At 39.2% G+C, this 12,953-nt stretch overlaps 1 protein-coding gene across 3 annotated transcripts; it reads right to left on the bottom strand.

Annotated features, from left to right (window-relative positions):
* Positions 1-3,454: 3,454 nt before the first annotated feature.
* On the bottom strand, positions 3,455-11,932 carry LOC104601285 (uncharacterized). 3 transcript variants are annotated; one of them, XM_010264579.3, is made up of 5 exons: positions 11,786-11,932; positions 8,836-10,570; positions 5,109-5,515; positions 4,936-4,996; positions 3,455-4,269 (listed from the first exon to the last, which is right to left on the bottom strand). In XM_010264579.3, exons 2-5 carry the CDS (start codon positions 10,465-10,467, stop codon positions 3,757-3,759), a joined length of 2,613 nt encoding a protein of 870 aa, XP_010262881.1. In that variant the 5' UTR covers positions 10,468-10,570; positions 11,786-11,932; the 3' UTR covers positions 3,455-3,756. The 3 variants fall into 3 exon arrangements, with proteins under 3 accessions (XP_010262881.1, XP_010262878.1, XP_010262879.1); XM_010264576.3 differs by having other exon boundaries at positions 11,632-11,932; XM_010264577.3 differs by lacking the exon at positions 11,786-11,932 and adding an exon at positions 10,830-11,468.
* Positions 11,933-12,953: the final 1,021 nt, after the last annotated feature.

Genomic DNA, 12,953 nt, shown 5'->3' on the forward strand with positions numbered 1-12,953 from the left:
TTCAGGAGATCCCGTTGCTTCATAAAAGGGGAGCATCCATACAAGTGCAAAGTAACAGGGTGTGGGTGAGTCTTATGACTGAATGTTAAAGTTTTTGTCAGATTTCAGCCGGGCACCCTATGAACTTGCCAACATAATTAACATTATTTTAGCTGATTTGCTTGTGTTTAGACGATGCAGGAGAGAATGAGTAGTTAAATTTCGCATTCACAGACTCAGATACATGAAAATTGTAAATTAGACAGATTTCTTGTTAGGCTTACGTTCTTCATGATTTCATGGACGTATGTTGATATGTTATAATTTTGCATTCACTTGGGTTAGGATTGCTCTGCCTGATTTTTCCAGAGTAGTAATTGCCTCATTGGGTGAAAGATATGGCTTCTACTTAAACTTAACATCAGAGGTTGTGTTTGTTACATTGTTGTTTCTACCTAAACTGAAACGTTTTGGACTGATCAATACAAATTGATGAACTATATGTTTTGTCACTTCACGTAAGAGAGTCACTTCAGCTAAAATGATTCCTGAACAATTCTAAAATAAAATCTATTATACAGACGCGGAAAAGCAATCCCCATGATATCCATTAATAATAAATATTCATTAATAATAAGCCGAGCTTGGTTTCTCTGAAGCAACCCATTCTCTTGATGCCTCGCTTGCAAGCCAGTCCACCACTTGGTTAGTAGGACATATTGATGCTGCATCACTGAACGATCTGCCTGCACTACTCCTTAGCTATTGAGCTTGCCCTCCACCAGTATGGTCTTCCTGTTAAAGCTAGAATTGTGATTCTTGAATCTCCTATTAGTACCGAGGTGGTTTCTACTTCCTACCTGCTCTGCGAGTTTATGGGCTGTGCTATTAGTAGCTTTTCCCATGCTGGTGGAGGATACTATTAACTGGAACGTATGAACAGCTGCCATCACTTTGGTTGAAGCATCAAAGTTCATTTTAATTACATTCTGGGGGTAGCCATTTGATCCACTCAATCATTTTGGGATTGTTTTTTATTTGACTCTCTAGAGCTTGTTAGCATTTTGATAGCCGATCAGTCTTTCATAGTCTTTATTAATTATTTCTTGAATCTTCAGGCCTGTAGCTAAGTTTCTGTTTGCAAAAGTTCTCTGAGCTTGAATTCTCCCAGAATAGATTGAATTTGAGGTCACATTTATCTTCAGTCATTTTGATCCACCAATTATTTATGTTGTGGTTATTATTAAAATTTGGGGTTTATGAGATTATGATTTATATCCTCAATTTCCCCGCACACCACACACTCCGGGTCTATATTCATACCTCTATTAAATAGTCGTTTCTTAATTGGGAGTTTGGTCCTGGGCATTAGACATAAACAAGTTTTAATTTTAGATGTGCATTTGAGTTTATCTATAACTTTTAAACAATTTATTAGCTCAGTATTTTCTTCTGAATCTGAGTTTAGAAAGCTCATGTGCTGATTTCATTGTGAAGATGCCTTTTGGATTCCTTCTCCATATAACTTGATCCTCTTCATCTTTTCTCGATTGTGGTATGCTCGTCAAAGCCCATGAGGCTGCTTCTTTGGCTTTTGTTTTCTACTTTTATTATTAACACCGTAAGATATAGCTTAATTTCATCATGCTTGCAGTTAACTAATTCCATTTTCATAACTTCTAGACCACCTTTCGATTTCCGTATGCATTGGTTTAAGTCCTGGCTACCCTCTGAACCATGGTCTGATCCGATACAACCCCTGTAGAAGCATATCAGAAAGTCATCGGCACGATACGTATCAGCTGATACGGGCCTATACGTGTCGATACTTTGAGCCTTGATGCAGAGTATTGATTTATTTGCTTTTTTAGCATTGGTGCCCCCAAATATTTTTCTTAATTCAACGTAGGAATTCTAGCTATCTTATCTATTATTATTTGTTGAAGCTTGTTACAAAAATTTCTAGAGAATATCATCGATGATATCTGATAACTCAAGAGTTTACCTGCATCTTTTGCATATTTATCAAGAGGATGTCTTGCATTAATTGAAGCCTTTGCAAATATTAGGCAATCTTCAAATTCTAATAAATGAACTATACGCCCATTTTTGGCCAATGACAAATAGGTAGAGGTGCAACTTGGGTGGGTGGGTTCAGATTGGGCTTTGATCAAAATTTGAATGGGCCTAGCTCAAGGCCTAAGCCCAAGGCTGTGTAAAATGCTAACTGGGGCCAACACGAGTTGCACCCCTACAAGAATAACTATGGCAATAGAGGGTCTCCTTGCCTAATCCCTCTAAAGAAATGAAAATGAGATGCTTCGGATCTGTTTACTATGAATTGATAACTCACCGATAAAATACATTCCATGATCCAGTTCATCTATTTCTGGTGAAACCCAAAATTTTCTAGGGTTTTTCCTTATATAGCTCTCAATTCTTTCATAGGATTGTCCCATATCAATTTTAAAAGCAGTTAATCCTAGTTTCCTATTTTTTATTTTATCAGTGTTCAAAAATATTTCATAGGCTATCAGGATACTATTTGCTATTTGCCTGCCCAAAACAAAGGTAGATTGGCGGGGGAGATTAATTTACCATGCGACGATTTTATATATTATAATAATCACATAAACTTAATAATGGTACAATGTTTATATTCCAATTTGTATTGATCAACCCATTTAGGTAGACACAGCAAAGGTAACAACACAATGATAATGACCCCAAAAAGGAACATTGATGAGCTTCAAAGCTGGGCCTCTCGTGAAGATTAGCAAAATCCAGCTAGAACCCATTTTTAGGTTTTCAATCGAGGGTCGAACATCAAAGGGGTAATTGCAGTCTTGATTTTGGTTCCTTCTTTTTCCCCTTCTGCCGGTCTTTTCTATAGAAATTTTGGCATGTCCAAATCCATCCAATTCAACACTGCAAAGTGGAGCACCACAGCATTACCAGTACATCTACTCTACTGTAATTAGATTCCTGGACAACGCCTTGGGCAAAGAAGCTGTTGCATCATAGTTGTGGGCATGGGATCAAGATGCTACGAAATTCTCTATTTCCATAATATGGGATCCTATGGCTGAGTGATCTCTCTTGAGCAAAACGCCTTTTCTCAACTTCTGTGTACCTCGATTGTCCATCAACTTGTTCTCTTAACTATTCATTCTGAATAACGTCTGGGTCAGAAATCAGAATGGAGGCTCCCCATAACGAGGAAAGAAACTTACAAATATAAAAATCCAAGGTTTTGATGGATGTCATGTAGTACCTAGTACGTCCATAACAAAAGGACACTACTGTTTGATTATTATTATTTTATTAACTTGGATCAATCGAAGGAGTATCAACTAGGGAGGAAAATAGAAGGAATAGCTGCCCCCCCTACAAGAGATGCTTGTCTTCTTCCCACTTTAAAAGATTCGACCTCAACTTTTTCGAGAAAGATTCCTAGCTTTGAACTTCATTGGCGTATAGAACTATTAATCTATCTATTGCATTTGTATGTCTTTTGCATCTGCCATCACAGCATTCAATTCATTTACAGATTACAGCACAAACAAATCCTCTCTCTCTCTCTCCCTCCCTCCCCTACCCACAAGTGGTCATCTTCTTCATGTCCAATAATTGTTTATGGTAGCATATATTAATCCATGTTCTTCCTCCTAAACATCAAATCCAAATAAACACAGAAATGAACGAAAACAATTTTGCTCCCGTTCATCCTCAAGTTCCTATCCCCCGAACAAAGCAAACCCACCAGTCCAATCGAGGTCATCCCGCAAAATCATGAATTATCTGACCTCCAAAGTGCTTCATTAGATGATGTTCCTCTTGTTGTTGTTGTGGTTGCTGGTGTTGCTGTAAACCCTCGACGCTGTGCCTCAGTCCTAGGGTAAGGGAGACAGCTCCTAAACCCCCCATGTCTATCCCGTTTTGGTGATATGGCATGAAACCTATCAATCCATTGTCTATGCCCGATGGAAGCTGGCTGTGTATTCTTGCCCGTTCCCCTTGATTCCATTGATCAGGGTTCCTGCCATTTTCAGTGTTCAGCACAGGACCAGATCCTGAGCATTCTGATTGTTTTTCAGACAATGCCTCTATCATAAGCTTATGGGAGGATTCATCCCCTGCATGCACATTCTCACCACTGCTGACGGGCCGGCCTTCATTCTTGCCTGTATTCAGGTTCATTTCAGCAGAACCTTTGGTTTCAAGCATGTGTATCTCTTCAACCATAGGCTTCCACACTCTTACTCGAGCATTGATGAACCAGTTTGATACCTACATACACAAATCAAATGGAACACGAGATATCAAGGCCTTTGTACATTAGTAGTCACTTTATCACCTCTCTACGTGGAAGAAACAAGAAACCAACACAACGTGTTTGGGTTACGTTTGGATGAGCTTCAGGCTTTCTGCTTTTTATAAGGCCCAAAAGCACAAAGCCCCATTACTTGGTGTAATGGTAAAATCCAGGGCAGCCAAGCATGAGAATGGGGGTCTGAGTCTACCCCTCCCAGGGGACTAACATTGGGTAAATGGCCTCTTCGTTTTGAGACATAAAAGTGCTTTGGCTTCAGATAATAATCTTTTAAAAGCAATATTTTACAAATACCCAAAGCACTTTTTTAGTTCAATGTTGTTTTCCACAACCCAAAGCTCAAAAGCAAAGGCTTATCCAAACAATGGTTGGGCAAGGAAATACGTGGACCATGCACAGACTTTTTTATTAAACCAGAGGGCAAGGCAAAACCAAGGTTGGCACACTTCTACAGGCACCACAATGATTTAGCACCCCATGATTTCCGGGCCATTGATCATTTTAAATGCACAGTTCATAGTCTGTGACACACACAACAACCATCTGATAACAATTCTGCATCCTGACTACATGCTACAAATCCATGAACTAATATATTAGAATCAGTGTAATGTGGGGTGCACCTGATTCCGAGTTAAGCCAGTTTGAGTAGCTAACATAAGTTTATCTGCGTCAGTTGGATACCTGAGCAAATGCAATGAAAAACACCAATGTCGTCGAATACAATCAATGGGAGAGAATGAAATGCATCAAATATTAGGATGTAAAAAATGAGAGATAGCTAGCGCTGACTCACGGGTGAAGAAAATGATCAAATAACCATGCTCTGAGAATAGCAACAGCACGTTCTGGGAGGCCTCTTTGGGGCCTCCACACATGCTGTTGAGGTTCTAGGAAGCCCAAACCATCTCCAGTAGACTTGGGCTTCTGAAAGCAGTGATTAATAAACTTCATCCTTGGCGCAACTGTATCACCTCTACTATTAGTAGTGCCATTAGTGGGAGATGACAAATCCTCTCCCAGAACCTTTGTTATGTGTCTCAGCTGATCTGAGATGGCACTCTTCAAGCAATGGAAATGCCTAGAGACATTCTTCAAAGCCAATGCGGTGAAAGGGGTAGCAGCACTGAGACCAGCTACTGATTCAAACGATGATACCACCATCTGCATCTGCTCCTGGTATTGCTTGTATCTTCTGCATACCTTCCGATACAATAATGGGAGAGGAAATCAATTACCAAATGGAGTTTATTAACAATAAGCCAACGAGTGTTCCCAAAAGAAAAATGAAGCTAGAGAACGTTAAAATAGGATCAATTCATCTCTTTGGATTTAAAATTCTTTCAGCAATGGAATTGAGCCAAAATAAAATTGTCCCGGTAGTTGTCAGTCAAAACAGCATTCACTACCAAGTGCTAAGAGCAACAAAAGGTAGTCAAAAGGATAATGTAAATAAAGTTGGATAAAAGGAGTTAATAGGACACTCCGATCAAGATCAGAGCAAACAACAATGCAGCTGTCACCCACTTTATATTCATACAAGGATTGTATTGATTGATTCTTTATGATAAGTCACTTTTGGCCTTTGACCTGGAAAATTGAAGTTGGTAGAGGATACTATTAACTGAAAGTATAACACACACCAAGTGGTAAAAAAACAAGTTTGTTTCACACAAAGCATATAACCATATAACATGCTAACACATAATGAATGGGCTTTGGTTTCTATAGGTAATATTAAGCACCAAATAACTATGAAAATAAGAAAAATAATCCAAAACTTAGGTCTGTATCCATTCCACCTCTACCAAGACCCCCCATATATAGTTGGGACCATCATTGGGTAATGGCCCTTTTTACCCCACACTACTGTATATGGCACAACATGGTAAAGATAACACCATACTTCACACAAAGAATTAAATAATTTTCACCATTTACTAGAACTAGAGAAGTATGACTCCATAGTATCCTCTTTCTTTTTTGAAAAGGTTAAGGTAAAATTTATTAACAAATAAAAAAAAAACAAGAAAAGAGATTATATAGCAGGAAGATCATCCATTGGACAAAGGAGAGCTGCAAAAAGAGGCTCTAACCCTAACCCAGACCAGGGCCACCCACTGACACCACCAGCCCAAAGACTTTAAACCCGGGTAAGGAGCTAACCCCACCCCATGACACAGCAAACAAGCCAAAATGAAAAAAACTCCACGAGAGACCTAAAGTCCTGCATAAGTATTCAAATGAATTTGATTGGACAAATTCCATTCAGCTGAAAAATCACTCTTGTTGCACCTTATATCCAAAACTAACAAACACAGAAAGGTACAGAATTGACCTAAACTATGATAGCTGATTCTACAAACCCATTCAACAACGATTATCATCATCAACATCATCCAAGTCCCAACTATATGGGGTCGGCTACATGAATCCTGTTTCTCCATTCAGTTCTGTTTAATGGTGTGCATTAACGAATTTTTTAATTCACATTGTGTCACACGTTCAAGGGCTCAACTAAAAAAAAAAAAGATGGCAAGTATCACTTGCATATTAAAATATTTTTATATCAGAACACCAGTGAAGGAGATTACAGAATGTAAATAATGATTTATGCATTCACACAATAAAATTAAATACTCTAATACATATTTAGAACTACAACAATGCCATAATTCTTTTTCTTTGTTTTTTTTGTACTTACAATAATGCCACAATTCATATTAACATAAGGTGGTATATCACATCATGGCAGTAATGGTCCTTCAAATATATTCAAGTTAACCAATTGTAAATTCCATAAAAAAATTGAACCAAAGAAGGTGAAAATTTTTCATTGCATGCCAAGACATGTGAATAACAAATTTTACACCCTGAAAAACTTGCACTGTAGAATTGATGTCCCCCTAAGGTGTTCCCCTATTCAAGGCCCACTGTTCAAAGATGGTCTTTATCGGTATACAATCGACTATGAAATTCACTAAACACAAATTGAGTTGATAAACATAAAAATCAAAGATAAGGTTTGCTGTGGAAAATCAATTTTGTTGTCATCATCTCCACTTTACAAGGATACTTTAAAAGTAGGTGGATCAAAACAAACAAAATTGATTACAAAACTTGTCTATTCTGGTGCATTAAGGTTTCTTGCACTTTAGAGGGTGAGTTAGATGTCATCAATTTCAGCCGAGTAGTGATTAAAAGATGTCACTACAATGGAAAGACTGAATAACATAGTTGCTCATATCTAACCCCAAAACCATCCAGTCCCATGTTTGGAGAAAAAAACCATATATTTTCCCACCACCCTTCTGTTTCTCTCAAAATTAAACCATTCTAAAATCACGTTTCATAAAGATAAGCACATCAGGAAGTTCCTCTGTAACAGCCCCCAAATCTTTCACAATCATCAAATACTTCTAATAACAAATGCGCATCTTCTTTAAAGTTCCTAAATTTAAAAGGAAAATATTTTGTTAAGCTATTAAAACTGCACCATAACTTGTCAATTTATATACTTAGTGAATTTTCTTGATCAGATTCAGATCGGATATACCCAGATCTTAGGACTGTCGATCTGGATGTTATAAATCACAGAAGTGCTTTGGTATTAGTAAGATAAATTATAAACTACTCGGGTATTATACATCATTAATAAAAAATAGGCTAAAATAATTATTCATAAAAAAAGGCTAAGATAATTTCCATGGGTCTTGAAATTGTGAACCTTTGGTAAAAATAAAGAACTTGAACCAACTTTTCCCATAAACATACGTTAATTTTACGTAGACGTGTGCATATAAATGGTAATTAATATTGTTGGATTTTTTAATCATAATAAAATCAATGAAAAAAACTGATGTTCTTAGTGATTATCATCTCATAAAAAAGATTGTGGTGGATTTATATTTAATCTGATAAAAAGAATTAATGGAATTGATATTAGATCCAAATCCAGTTTAATTAGACCAGATTTTGGATTCAGACTCTGACTATAATATTTGTTCAGACCCTAATACAAGTAAACGTATCATGAACTTTATAATTAAGTTCTGACAAAATCTTCTCGTGGAAGTTGTAAAAGAAGGTTTGAACTTTTCTTTTTTTGACATTTCAACATGAATTCCAAGCACTTATCCAAATTATGAAGCATAGTTCATACACTCGCCAGAAAGGACAAAAAAGAATATATAAGTGCTGTTTTTTTTTTTTTTTGAGAAAACCTATGAACCAGATCATTGACTACAGTACAAAAGACAAGAGTAGGAATAGCCGCCCGATAAACTAAGAACCCCATTTTGGTGGCTGAGCCTCAGCTGGCTCCACCGAGCTCAGTTATTCATGCAAGGATTCCTAAGGCAATACCCAAGATATTTAATATCAATTAGGGAAAAAATGAAAATTCAAATACCCATGGAAATATGTCTAGTGCATCTCCCAAGAAACATTAACCAATCAGTAAGAAAAAGGAGCATAACTAGCTTATACCAACGAATATTAGTATTCAAATGTGAAAGACTAACCTCCTCCTGCATGTACAAGAGCTTTGCCTTCCTTCTTTGGAACTCAGGATGATACGATTTATAAAATCCACTTCCAACTGCAGCTTCACCACTAGCCTCAATGGAACTATAGAATGAAGAAGAGGAGCCACCAGTGTTGCCACCCCTCACAGTCACACTAGTCTCATTTCCAGCATCACCAGTATCACATGGCATGCTTATATCTCCCAACTCCTTCTCAGACGGCTCAGAAGTTTTGACAAGCTTCGGACCAGTCACACTGCAAAATTCATCCAGTAGCTGTTGGGCAGGCTTCAAGAACTTTGAGCTCTTCAAAATTGTTGCATACCCAGTGAAGGGCCCGAGGGGACCTGAACTTCGACGTTCATATGCAGAAGAGTTCATAATGCCTTGAATACTATTTACATAACCTTTATTACCAATCAATGGTTTGGAATAAGCGGAAGTATTACTCCTCGAATCTTGAGAACCATTGAAAATGCCAGTTCTGGGTTGTAAACTTCCAGACCGAAATCTTTCCCCAAACTGAGCTGCATGCAATTCGGAAGGCTGGTGAGAGGAAAGCGACAATGATAGACCTTGCAACGTAGAATCGCTACCAATGGTCTCCAAGTTTCCTTCACTACTCTTGTTTATTCCGAAACCCAGATCAGAATTCCACTGATGACTACCATCTACCGGCCTATGCGCCCAAGCACCGGCAATGTTAAGCCTTGATGCACTGGCCTGACTACCGAAAACCGGCAAAAGAGCGAGCTCATTTCCACCATCCACCCATGAACCAGTTTCCCGAACACCTTGCTGCACAAAAGAAGCCATTTCAAAACCTTGGTTCTCAATATTGGAAGATGTCACGACCTCCTGAAGGGTATTTTGGTAAAACGGGGGAGAACTGTACTGCATTGATTCATACTGCTTTTGGCTATTTTGACTGGATAATTCAGTGGATCGGTTGGTCAAAGAAGATTGGACATCTGGGTACCCACCATGACCAGGCTTCAAATAGAGGGTAGATGCAGAACCGCTGTTATCCTTCACCATGCCGGAAATAACTGCCCCACCAAGTGAGGTGGTCTGATTGCATGCATTACTTGTGGATCCATTCACATAACTCACAATCCAATCACAGCTCTGCTGTGACCCAAGGCCCTTCCAATACATAGGATTGGGGGTATCTCCGGGTTTAGCCAAAGGATTAAAGTTGGATGAAGTTGGGTTGGAAGAATTAACAAAAGAAGAACCGTCAGTCCCTACCGGCCTACAAGATTGATCCGCACCTGATCCTTCGTGCAGTAGTGAATCCTTGTGAGTTAACAAACAGTGGTTGCTCATTGAGAAGTTGAGCATTTCTGAGGAAACGATTGTCGGATCATATAGCAGACCGCAGTTTCTAACGTTCCGAGCCTGAATCAGATCTGGGTTGAGTCCGGCGTCTCTGGGTAATTGCACCAAAGGATGGGAGAAATCTTGTGTATGGTGGCTTTGGGAACCGTTGTGCTGAACTCTCAGCTTGTCACGACGGCTTTGCTGTGCGACATGAGATTCAGGTTTGAAGTTGCTTATCCCCAACAGTGAACTCTCTAAATTCGTCGTTGTCGAATTAAAACATTCTGAATCAAATCCCTCAGACATGGACTTCTCTATTATAGTCACGGCCTTTGACAATTTGTCACCTTCAGAGCTCCCCAGGGTCTCTTAACCTACTGAAGGACTCGTCAACTACCATGTTGAATTCCTGCAATGCAATTCAATCTTAGCGGGAACAAAAATCTGCATATAATATAAACCAGACTTCCGTATCAACATTAACCATTTAAACACGAAGAGATTGGAGGGGGGAAGAGTATTTATTTGAGGTGACATATTTGTAGCAGTTCAAAAAATCAAACATATAATCAAACCAGAGAAAGAGAGGTAGAGAATAAAGGATCCATTAATATAGCTGATAGCCGTAGGCGATGATAGTAAATGAACCAGACGAGAAGAGACTATACCGAGAAGACTTCGAGAATATCACATGGATTGCGAAAAACGAAACAAACAACGAAAGGGTGAGTGAAAGCAAAGCCTACTCCAGAAAAACAGCACATGTCTAAGTGAAAAATAATGGACTGGACAGTCTTCTCTATCTCTGATCACTATGCTTCTGTTTGTTTCTTTTCTCGTCGTTTTCTCTCTTTAAGAATCTTTCGCGCTTTCAGCCAAGCAGCCTCTCTCTCTCTCTCTCTCTCTCTCTCTCTCTCTCTCTCTCCTGTGTGTGTGCCCGTTTGTCTGTCTGTGGCTACGCACAACAGTGCAATTTTACTACTATGGGTAACCTCAACACGGGAAACTCAGAAATCACGAAAAGCATAAAAAAGTTTCAGAAAACAAGAAAAAGGAGAACTATACAACTGAACCACGAACAGTAAGCACTGCTGAAACCCTAACTTGGGAAGAGATACCGGCTAATCGTGATTGCAAAAGCTCAAGGCAATCGAATTTCATCTACTGAGTTAAAACCTCGGAAATCTCAATTTCATCCGACTCGGAACCAGTCGAAACATCCTAAAGGCCGCCGAAGTGGTCATTAACTAAGTAAATTTTCAAGCTCAGAAACTGCTATTTGTAGGATAGTTCCTGCAACCGAAAGACTTTTTTGTTTTCTCTAACCAGGAAACCACTGAGAACAGAATATTTTCTGCAACGATCGACCAAACCAGAGCGTCAATAATAGAGCCTAAAACTAGATCTAAGAACAAGAAAAACAACACAAGAGTTCCTTACTTTGGTGAAGCAACAAAGAATTCCGATTACCTCTCTCAAAGAAATAATCGTCGATTAGATCCTGGAATCCGAATTCGAGCTTTTTCCGACAAGACTTTACCGGAAATCCAACGGAAAATGGACCGAAATTCCAAGCTCACACGAGCTGGAGCAACGATAATAGCAAAGCGATAATCGCCGTTACCTTTAACGTCCATCACAGTCGGCTTTAACGTCATATCGCCGTCATCTTTAACGTCGAAAAACTCGCCCCTCGTAAATCTTAAAGACAGGAATACTCTCTTCACGCACCTCCCCACTTCTACCTCTCTAGTCTGTGAGAGTAGTAACTCATTCCTCACCAGAAAAATGGAGAAAAAATAAAGGTCAAAAGACTGAGACTACCCCCGCAAAATCTTCAAATTACGAAAGTGCCACTACGTCAACAAAATGACTAGATTCTCCTCGCGGAAATTCTAAATTCACGCAACCGCCATCATGCCGAACAACTGTTGAGGTCGTACGTGTCAGCTGACGATTGGCAGGATTTGGCGGGTAAAACTGTGTACTGCATTGAGGATGCTGATAGATAGAAGACATGTTAATGACGTCAAGTGATGGTCGTACCGGGTCTGATCACTGCGGGGCCGCTTCAATTGTCGACCGCCAGATCTTTTGCTTGGTGAGGTTGGTTTTACCGATTACCGATAAAAAACAAAAAAATAAAATAAAAAGAAAAGAAAAAAAGCAAGTCTGTCACCGAGTCACGTACGGCCAGGTTCTGTTGTTCCTGCGCTCTTCTGCTCGGAAACTCTCACTCTCGGTTACTCGGAATTACGAGAAAACCGAATATTTAGCAACTATTCAGTGGAATCGGCCTCAGGTTTGAATTCTCAATTAGAACCGTTGGAAGAGAATATTATCAAGTCATCAAGTTGGTCCTAACCATCACATGTACTTCGATTCCTTCGACGCCGACGACACGTTGTTCAATGAATCGGCCCATTTTAGAAAAGATCTATGATGAATAAATCTGGGCCGTTTATGAGATCATGACAACCACGTGGCGAGTACATATGCGGAGCGCCACGGGTTTTAGATTGTATCCGTCAACACCGGAATGAAGTACCGGAAAAAGCTTGCCAGACGACAGGACAAAGCGACACGTGGGGAGAAGAGCGGCTGCCATGTAAGACTACACGTGGAATATTCCCGGGCACGTGCGGCGCTCTGTACTAAAAATCTTTTTTTTTTTTTTTTCTTATCGAAAAGACTGGGAATATATATCAATATAAGTGTGTGGGAGTACGGAAGTAAAACGGGGGAAGAAGCAAGGATAATTAGGGAAACGAAAGAAAAAAATGGTTGAAATC

The sequence above is a fragment of the Nelumbo nucifera genome, chromosome 2 (assembly GCF_055504915.1).
Source record: "Nelumbo nucifera cultivar China Antique chromosome 2, China Antique-T2T, whole genome shotgun sequence".
Taxonomy (NCBI): Eukaryota; Viridiplantae; Streptophyta; class Magnoliopsida; order Proteales; family Nelumbonaceae; genus Nelumbo; species Nelumbo nucifera.